This window comes from Marmota flaviventris, chromosome 14 (genome assembly GCF_047511675.1).
Source record: "Marmota flaviventris isolate mMarFla1 chromosome 14, mMarFla1.hap1, whole genome shotgun sequence".
In the NCBI taxonomy this organism is placed as follows: Eukaryota; Metazoa; Chordata; class Mammalia; order Rodentia; family Sciuridae; genus Marmota; species Marmota flaviventris.
Genome location: NC_092511.1, coordinates 61,513,782 through 61,524,134, shown reverse-complemented (window position 1 = coordinate 61,524,134; position 10,353 = coordinate 61,513,782). Strand labels below are relative to the sequence as shown.

Genomic DNA, 10,353 nt, shown 5'->3' with positions numbered 1-10,353 from the left:
ATTACCTTTTCAACTGTGCCTAATGAATAAATTTTCAACTATCTATCTATGTGTATATGAGAACACTATTTGGTACCCATGTGGTACCCAAAGGCCTCTTTATTTTCTAACAATTCTCAGTGGTATCAGAAGGCCTCTTTATTATGTATTAGTGAATTATATTACATTTCTTTATATAATTTTATTAAACTTTGAAAGCATCTGAGAATAAATAAATGTGTATCACTCTATCTATATACATGTGGAAAACTATTTGGTCCCTAAGTGGCACCACTGATCTCAGCAGCTCTTACATTATGTAGCCATAGTAGCGAGAAATCTCCATCTCTCTTTCCCTCTCAATGAAGCACTGCACTCTCCCCAAAGCAGTGTACTTGGCAGCATTCTCACGCTCTTGTTGAGCCTTCTTCTTCATGGCTTCCCGCTCTGGCCTCTGCTGTTTGGTGATGGGAGTTGATACTACTTGCCCAGGAACATTGGGTTTCCTCCATGGAATTGGTTGTAAGGCAAAGTCTTGGAGTAGATATTGGTTTTGAGACTTGAGCGGTTGTGACTGGGGCTTGGTCCCAACATTGGGAACTGGTTGCCAATGGAGAGAAGTGCAAGATGATATTTTGTAGGGTGCAGGCCCAGAAGCAGCAGACCGAGGGACACTAGGCTGGGTAGAAGCGCTCATACCTGACTGAATGGCATGAGTCAAAACGGGCTGAGCTGGCTTGGCAGGACGCATCCAAGATGGGTTGGCAGTAGCTGGTTGGGATTGATTGACTGCCATGGGTTGAGCTGAGCTAGCGGGACCAGGCTGGGCAGGGTAAGCCCCAGTGGGTGTCCGTGAAGCCAGAGACTGTGGCCTCCTATTGATTACTGGTCGAGGTGGAGGTTTCTCCAGGGTCAGAAAAGGCAAAGGTACCAATTTAACCTTCCCAGGTGGTGGAGGCTCATAAATGGATGGAGCGGGACCTTCTCCTTTAGCGCTGATATCTGGGTTCTGGGCTTTGACTTGTGATTTCTCAGCACGCTTATCCGCCAGCCATGGTTTCATAGCTGGGCATGGACGGGGGTCTTGGGTACTGCCTGAGTTTCCCAGGGCCCGGGAGGAAGAGAGCCCAGTTTTCTTATCATTCTTCTTCCCCAGTGCGTGGAAAACCTGCACCGACTCCAGCATGTGCATGCCGAGACAGCTCCAAGGCTTTTTAAAGGTCTCTTGGCAAAGCTCAGGTTGGTTCCTCTTCCTCTTCAGTTTGGGCACTGTTGGCTTCTCTTCTGCCTTGACTTTGTTGCCTGGCTGCTTCTTCTCGTCGGCTTTCCTGGAGTTGTTTTCTCTGGTCCTCTTGGTCTTTTCCTGCCCATGGCCCTTAGCCTTGCTGTTCCTGCTGGATGCAGCTTCCTGAGCTTTGCTGATAGAGTGCTTGGCTGTGTGCACAGGGGCCCTACTACTGTCTGCATCCCTGTGAGCAACTTCTCCTCCTAATGCACACTCTAGGTCCCTTAGCTGCATTTTGGCCTGAGGAGTTCCATCAGGACACTCTGAGGCTTTATGTTTGTTCTTCCTCATTGGCTCACTAGGACCCTTTAAGGCGCTTGTGATTTCCTTACCCTGATTCACCGTGATGGCTCTGGTGTCATTGGATTTTGTTATTGTGGGACTTTCAGGTTGGTCAAAGTCTTTTAAGGAACTGAAAAGCTCAGGAAGTTGAATATCCCCCAGCAGTGCAGTGAGGTCTGCAAAACCACTGCTAAATTCAATCCCATTTTCAAGTGTGCCTTGGTCCTCAAGACTCAGGCTATTCCTTTCTAGATGGATATTTTCAGAATGTGGCTTCTCCTCTTGGTCCAGAGGACCAATGGAGGCCAGAAGCTGGTGGATTTCAGGGATGTCTAAAGGGAGTAGTGGAGGATCCTGGTTCTCCATGGCAATTTGGTAGGCATCCAGTGGTTCTGAGAGCATGGTGTTAATCTCACACAAATTCTTAATCTCTGTTTGTTCCTGGCTTTGATTTGGAGGCAATGCCAAGAAATCAGTAGAACTCTGGACTGGAGTTATTGTGGAAATGTCCCCAAGTTCAATTCGTGAGTTTTTCTCAATTATTTGGCTTTTTCTGTTATTGCAGATGTATGGGAATTCTGGAGGCTGTGGCAGACAAAATGTCTGACTTGGAGGTTGCAATCCCAAGGAAGCCTCCATCCCTAGGGAAGTTTCCATCCCTGCAAAGGAATCAAGGACGATGGTAAGTAGGATGCTCCCCCTTCCCAGAAACACACTATTCTGGGAAACCACCTACGGTGGAGAAAGCATTTCTCTTAGCTCTTTTTAAGGACCACTGACAGGTATCTGTTAAGAGTTGCGTATTAGTTACAGGTGATCCCTTGAAGTCTTACTTTTGGGCTGGTCCATCACCATGGCAGCATGGGTTTCTGGTAGAGCACTTGTCTCCTCTGTGGGAAACACCGAAAAACTGTTTCATGAAGTCTCTCATTCTCATATAGGGGCCTCTCAATTCTCTCCACTCTCCCCAGAATGTAAGAACTCTTAACACCATGAACTAGGTGAGGGTGGAGCTGTTGCTCATGAAATCAGTGTGAAAGGTCAGGGGTTTTGGACTCCTGCTTTGGACAGCATCTCTACATACAGAGGTTAAATCCTTCAGTCAATTAAGGAACAATTAAATTGTCACACCCTGATATGTGTTGATGTATTTTTCTAAACCAAAGTAAAATTAGGGAAATATATTTATAGTGTGGTTATGTAGCTGGACTGAGTGCAGGACCCTTATCCGCCAGCCATGGTTTCATAGCTGGGCATGGACGGGGGTCTTGGGTCCTAGAGGTCTCTTAAACGCATGGGTGGCCATTATGCTATGCTGCATGCTTCTCTTACAGAGTCTGAAAATGGGGACTGCTGAACAAGATTGTGGTTAAAATCTCAGCACTTGAATTCTAGGGATGTGTGGACTCACAGTTACCAGCTGAAAACTGGACCCTCCTTTCGAATGGTAATCTTATTCCTTCCCCTTTTTGCTGTTTGTACTCACCTTGAAAATTTGTTCCTTCTATACTTTGAGTGGACACAGAGTAGTAGGTCACAGGTGTAGGGACTGATGGTAGGACATTTGTGGGCTGAACTTCCTTCAGCACTGTCACCATTTCTGGTTGAGGGGCAGCGGCACTAATTCCTGCATATGGCACAGAGCCATAGGATTGCAGGCAGGGCCAATGTTCTCCAGAGAGCAGAGTCCCCAGAGAGTTTTGATCATAGTAGTAGACCTGGCTTCCTTCTTGGTGGGGTAGTGAGAGGCAACGTCCTTGATTTGGAATCTGAGATAGTGTCACCTGGACGAGCCTACCAGATAGTAGTGGATACCCGGGGATCATGACATTGGCTTCGGAAGTTTTGTCATACTGGGATGTCATAGATAGGGAAGAATCTGCTGTATTCTGGTCAGTGACAGTCAGATTAAAGTCCCCGAGTGAAGAGGAGCTCTTTTCAGCACTTCCTGGGATATACCACTCAGAAATACTTGGATAGGGGGCAGGTGCCATGGGAGTCTGGTTCTGGCCAGTAACCCCAGACACCATGGCTGTGGTAGCATGTTGATAAAGGTAGGCACTGCCCATGAGTGGCTGGAAGGAGGTGCCACAGGTTGAGGGCAGTAACCATGCTGAAGTGGCAGCTGGAGCAGAGGCTCTGGAGAAGTTGCAGACACTTCCTGTCCCGGAAGCTGCATTGGTCACCACAGGAAGAGAGAGCTGCAGAGATTCAGCATTTCCATGTAAAGAAGAATTTTGGAAATTTTCTGTAGGAAGAAGAGGGTGGTGAAAATATTGATGAGACAGACAGATTCTTACAATATTCGAGGAATAATGACATCTTAATGTTGTAGTAATCAGGAAGGCCCTCATTCCAATAATCATTGAGAGACCCCAAATCACTCCATTTAGGATGGCTGCAAGTACTCTTCTGATTACCTGCCTTTTGTCTCAAATTGGGCCCAGAAGTCCCAAGTGGTCTGCTTCACACATTGTTCCCTAAAAGCATCCTTCTACCTGTCCTACCTTTCCTTTGAGCCTGCACTAGTATTGACTCCTGAATTTGCCCTAGAACTGAAGCATTTTCAAACTCAGAGAAAACCCCAACATTACCAGTTACCAAATGAGTCCTCCAAGGGTTAGTGAAGTGAGATCGACTTGTTCAAAATCAGCAACAGATTATGGAAACTTACTCCCTGGCCAGGACTCTTGTTCCAAAGACCAGAAATCTGGAGAAACAGAAATTTGTTTTTCCCTGTTCATAGAAGATCGTACTGATATCACCACAGTGATCTTTAGTATCTCCTTTTGTTTGTCCAGGTCACATGATATTTCCTGGAGTTCAGTTTTACCATCCAAATGATAATTTAAGCGTCATTCTTTGCCCTCTTTCAGCCTAACTGCTGATCCTACATGAAAATGACTACCTGAAATTCAGTTTCTCAAGAAATGCTTCTTGAAAGAAATTAAAACTTTCTGAGCTTCAGGTTACTCATCTTTGGTGTGGTTATAACAATACCAACAGTGATAATTCATCCATGAATAAAAGTGTCATATTACATAAGATTCATGTGGGGGCTGAGATTATGGCTCAGCGTTAGGGCGCTTGCTTAGCACATGCGAGGCCCTGGGTTCAATCCTCAGCACCATGTAAAAATAAATAAAATAAAGGTATTGTGTTGAACTACAACTAATAAATAGATATTGCAAAAAGTTTCATTTGGAGGGAGTTACAGTATGTTCTGGAAAGATAGAAGCAAAAGTCAAAACCAGCTCAGAACTAAAAGGAATGACTAGATAGTAATGAACATATGTATATGTAGCAAAAGTGAGTGTATATCAAATTTGCTAAGAAATGAGTTCTGTTATCATGCATACAATATTATGAATGTTTCTCTTTGATTTTAGTGAATACTGTTAATCAAAACAAAGCTCATAATTGAAGGTGAGTTTGAATGCATTCTCAAGCAGTACATATAGACAGAGAAACTATACTAAAAATGTGTGTAATTTTAAGTAAAGTGAACACAAATTTAAGTAAAGTGAACAGATGGGTAGCCACGTGGAGAAGCGAAAACTAAAGCCAAAACCCATGATGAATCTGGGCATGGTGTGGTGGGCCTCTGGTCCCAGCACGTGGGAGCCTGAGGCAGTGGGATTGCAGGAAACCAGGAATTCAAAGCCACTCTGGGCAATTCAGCAAGATCCTATCTGAGAAAACAAATAAAATATCCTGGAGATATAGCTTGTGTAGCATGCTTGCCTAGCATGCATGAGACCCTGAGTTCAATCCTCAGAACTGGAAAGAAGAGAAGAAAGGAAGAAAGAAAGAATGAATGAGAGGAAGGAAGGAAGGCATAAGGAGCAAGGCAGGGAGGGAAGGAGAGAGAAATGGAGGGAGTGAGGGAAAGAAGAAGGGAAGGAGGACAGAAGGAAGGACACAAGAAATTTTGTACATACTAGAGAAAAAAACAATAAGTGTAAAGTAATTTCATTACTGTTCTTGTTTCTCTTCCTCTAAGGATTACCAACACCAAATAAAAGACATTAATTCCACTAGGTAGATATTTCAATTAATATAAACACATTTTCTGATAATCCTTTTGGTTATTAAAAAAACCAGAAAAAATGCTTTAACAAAATCATAGAAGCCTAGTTTATTATCACATTTAGAGAAAAATCTTGTCCCTAAAGTCTGAGAAAACCATCACAGTATAATAAAATCACAAATTTAAAACAATTTTTGTCTTTTATTCTGATATTTTCTTCTCCCTTTTATATTAAAACAAAATTAATACAAAAATGTTTGAGCTACCCTACACCCCAGCCCCGAAAAATTATTTGAAATGTAGACAAAACAAAAAGTCTTCACATAATTATTTAAATAAACTTGGAATTAGAGGTGTGAGCTTGAATTTTTATTCTTATATAGTTCTTTCTTTCGGTTCTTAGATTTAGAAATCATCAATGACTATTTGTATATTGTCTGTTTTAGAAAAAAAAAAACAAACCGTTGTAAAGATGGAAAACAGCTTCATCTTGACAGCTTATATCTCACAAAGGAATGTGTCCTTCTGATGCAGGTTTGGACAAAACATTTTTTAGAAATCCCTGTAGTTTAAAAATCAGAACAAAGTAGGACATGGAAAATGCCATTTCCCCAGCTCTGTCTAGAACCACTTTCCTTGGCATGTTTGGAGGAAGAATAATTTCTAAAACATACTTCTAACATGTTCATGTTCAAACTGTCAACATCATCTGTGTTGAAAGAGATCATAGAAAAACTGTAACAGCCAAGTGTGACTTTTCTGATAACCTGCTTACCCCAGTGATACCCTAATTCAAGTCTTAGTTTCCTTGCTGGTCTGTTAATCTAAACATTCTCTAAACCAGCCTCTGGGAAGATTCAATCTATGCTGTCTGTTGGTTTAAATAAAATCTTTGCTTTTCTTCCACATCCATCCCAACCCACGTCTTTTTTCTCGAGAACATCATTCTCTTCATCTCTATTATTCAAACCTTTTCTTCTCCTTTATTTTTATATTTTCTTCCTCCACCGAGTTCCTGTTGCCTTGTGCTTAAACAGTCACAAACTTGCTTTCCCAAGAACATCTGCCTCCTTACAGCCCTGTCCTCCTGTTCCTCTCTCCCTATTTCTCTTTTCACCTAGTTTAAACAGAAAACTCCCAAATATGTGAATGTCCCTTTTATGAACAGCACTAAATTTGAAATACTGAAGTAGAAATCTTGGTGAAGGGAAACTGTTACAGAGGAAACCTCTTGGTTTCCACCCTGCCTAGGATTTGTCTCTTTCAGTTGAAACAACACAACCATGAAATCTGATTTCATTCTCTATAAACATGCCCCTCAAGATGCAAGAAAAGTAAGGGACCAGAACATGGGCAATCTGTTATCCTCATGTAGCAAATCAGGAAACAGATTTTGTGAGAGAGTAAGATAGTCCAGTTCTATACCTAGTACATGTCAAATTCCAAATGAAATTAGGTGTCCAGATTTCTAGTTCTATCCTTTCCCCTATTATTCTAAGCTCTTTTGACTCCATTAGTAAATTGAGGCAGGTAAAAGTCTAATGAAAAACTTTAAAAGTTTCTTTACTCACCTGACATGGTCAGAGAAGAGGTCACATCAAATACAAAGGATGAGGAGATCACCCCAGAGGATGTGTGGGTGGCTGAGGCTAGAGAATGCATGTTTCCCAATATGGAGTTCACTGGTCACTGTTTACTGGCCACTCTAATGACTGGTTACTGGTCACTGGTCACTTGCGATGATCCAAATTTGTTTACAACTACATGGCAAGCCTAAGATTCTAGCAGGTGGCAGTAGGTTTGGTGGGAGAATGATGTCACAAAACTGGCCGTTTAAAGGTATGAAGTAGCCAATAGAGTGGTCAGACTCCCAAGGAGAAGGTGCGATTGGGTGGGGAAAATGACAAGAGAGTTGATTGGGTGGAGAAAGTGACAGGAGAGTTATAATAGAAACTAAATGGCTCAGTTCTGGTAGGTGAAGCCCTGCAAGAGGGACATAATGGGCTCACCCCATGGCTCCCTTCCTTCAGGCTCTTGTGTTAGGGATATCATCTCCATGTTCCTCTTATATGTTCATTAAAATATTATGAATATGTTATAAATTATGTTTCACAGTATAAGAGGTAATAGTGATACATTACTCTATTAACATATGCAGTTAACATCCCTGGAGATGGAAGAAAGAGACATCTAGGTTGAGCAAGTATAGTGGTTCTGGAACCACAGAAGTTGATTTGATTAGTGAAGTTACTGCAGTATTCAAGGATTCAAAAAGGGGTTAAAAAGTTTTTTTTTTCCTAGTTGTAGATGGACCCAATACTTTTATTTTATTCATGGGTCAAGCCCAGTGCCTCACGCGTGCTAGGCTAACGTTCTACCACTGAGCCACAATCCCAGCCCTAGGGGGAAGTTCCTTGAGTGCATTCTCTGGGGAATGATGTGGCCCAAGATTCTCTTTAGTTTCTCCTGATCCCTACTTTCTTTGGCCTGGGCTGGGCCAGGTTAGACTGGTAACTCTCTTCTGCTCTCCTTCCCCCACCCCTCTTCATTGTAGACAGTTTTTCATGGACAAGCCTTGAGTCTGCATTCGTGTACATATTGATATTACTTTATTTTGACTTCCAGAAGCAGGGGTCTTTTTTTCTGTGAGTTGATTCTTTGAAAAATGAACTCTGAACAATAGCAGCAACTCTAGAGAGGTGGAAGACTTAGTTGACTGTAAAATTTCCCTCTCTGGATTTTTGTTGTACTCCTTTAACTTATAATTTCCTGAGGACAGCTCCTTGGTCATGTAGACTTTCTGCCATGAGCCTCTTTCATATGTGAGAGGCACTGAGGATCCTTTCTCTCTTCTTATGTAAGTGAATCCAGTGTGGCAGTTACTGTGACTTCCTCCCCCTTGCAAACAGCCACTATAGAATCTTGGACTTCTTGCATTCTTTGCCTTGCATGTTTGGGTGGAAGGCCAGGAGAAAAGTTAAAACATTAAGAGAACATAAAAAAGTATGGATAACATAAAGAAAAGAGAGGTTAACATGGACTTTTAAATTTTAACTTTTTGTTAGAAACAAGTCAACTCATTGAGGTCCCATTTTGTGTTAATAAAAGAGGCAATTAATTTTTTTTTTTTTTGCTGGGGGGATGGGTCCTTGGAATTTAAACCAGGGACACTTTCCCATTACCTCACATCCCCAGCCCTTTTTATTTTTCTTTAGAGACAGGATCTCACTATGTTGCTTAGGGCCTGATGGATTTGTGTAGACATGTAAGGAGAGGCTTGTGGAAAAAGCATTGTGGTTATGCTGTGCACCCAAGGAAGAGGTGTGTCTGTTCAGCCCAAGTTCATCTAAATTGGTTTTGCTTTTGATCCCCTGGAGAGTATTAGTTTCACCACTTTCTCTTGTAATGCCATAAAGTCAGTCAGGACTGAATTGGTAATAATATATATATATGAGTACTGAGCTGGTTTGGGGGAGTACAGCTATGGGATTTAATCATTTTCCTTGGTGGTAAGCTTTGTTTTTTTTTTTTGTTTTTTGTGGTGGTGGGGGTTTACCAGGGATTGAACTCTACCACTGAGCCACATCACCAGCCCTATTTTATGTTTTATTAGAGACAGGGTCTCACTGAGTTGCTTAGCACCTTGCCATTGCTGATGTATGCTTTGAACTTGCGATCTTCCTGCCTCAGTCTCCCAAGCTGCTGGGATTATAGGCGTGTGTCACCCTACCCAGAAATGTGGTAAGTTGTTTTTTAAAAAAATATCCTGTTAGTTGTCAATGGACCTTTATTTAATTTTTGGACTTCTTTAGAGACAGTGAGTAGATAGTGTGATTCACGATGTCAAGAACCCACAAGAAGAGAAGCGCATATATAGAAAAAATTGCTTATAAATAAAGATAAATATTGCATTTACAGGCCTATTTTTCCCATCTCTTACACTGCTAATTGTGGAATATATATATATTTTTTTTTTGCTGGTTGTGTGTGGGATAATTCTTAGCTAAGAGGGATTGTGAAATGTTTGGTGGTATAAAGATATGGCTTGGAGTATGTCAACTTTTTCAGGGTATATTTTTTTTTCTTTTTATCTCAGCTGCATACCTCAGATAGCTTACTTCTATAATACTGGCATGTAATATGAGACTAAGAACATACAGTGAGTATCTGTAAGCCAGATCATTCCTTATGTTCTCTTAGAAATCAATGGTATCCACAGCTACTATAGATTAAGGAGATGGAGATGATGGAGATTTGTGCAGACCTCATGAATTCAGCAAAGCCTTTATTCAGCTGTGGAGTCAGGCATCAGATGGGCAGACTTTCTGGTTAGAAATGGCTGCTGGTCTGGGTTTATATAGGTTACACACTGGGAGGTAACTTACCCATTGAAAACTTTAACAGGAGGTGGGCATTCAGGAAAAAGGTTACAAAACCTAGAAATTTGTTTTTATTGGCAGTGTTTTCATAGGGCAAGAATGGAGGGTGCATTGTCCTATCACTGAGAATGGATATATTGGGACAGGTCCAATGCTTGCCCTTTTCCAGGGATGTCTTGTCACCTAGTGATGTTTGCTTCCTTCCCAGGGATTTTTATGTCACTGGGAAAGGAAGTATTGGGAAAGGATCAATGTTATCAATGTTCTGATTTTCCCTCCCTCCCTCTTCGTAGGCCACACTGTTTTGGGGTTGTCATTTGCATATCTTTCATTCTAGACACTGAAAAGTCATAATGAATAGTGGCAATGATTTCAGATCTGGTTGCTTCTTGCTGAGA

General features: G+C 41.7%; 1 protein-coding gene across 1 annotated transcript; it reads right to left on the bottom strand.

The window, feature by feature from the left end:
- Positions 1-247: 247 nt before the first annotated feature.
- On the bottom strand, positions 248-7,238 carry LOC139701805 (uncharacterized protein C2orf78-like). Its single transcript, XM_071601727.1, has 3 exons — positions 7,148-7,238; positions 3,033-3,794; positions 248-2,205 (listed from the first exon to the last, which is right to left on the bottom strand). Exons 1-3 carry the CDS (start codon positions 7,236-7,238, stop codon positions 290-292), a joined length of 2,769 nt encoding a protein of 922 aa, XP_071457828.1. The 3' UTR covers positions 248-289.
- Between the last annotated feature and the right edge of the window lie 3,115 nt (positions 7,239-10,353).

Excerpts from the sequence above, each read along its gene's own strand:
- LOC139701805 (XM_071601727.1), bottom strand. The coding sequence starts at position 7,238 with ATGCATTCTCTAGCCTCAGCCACCCACACATCCTCTGGGGTGATCTCC. Across the intron at positions 3,795-7,147 it reads CTCTTCTCTGACCATGTCAG|AAAATTTCCAAAATTCTTCT; the intron begins GTGAGTAAAGAA and ends TTCTTCCTACAG. Across the intron at positions 2,206-3,032 it reads AGAAGGAACAAATTTTCAAG|GGATGGAAACTTCCCTAGGG; the intron begins GTGAGTACAAAC and ends ATTCCTTTGCAG.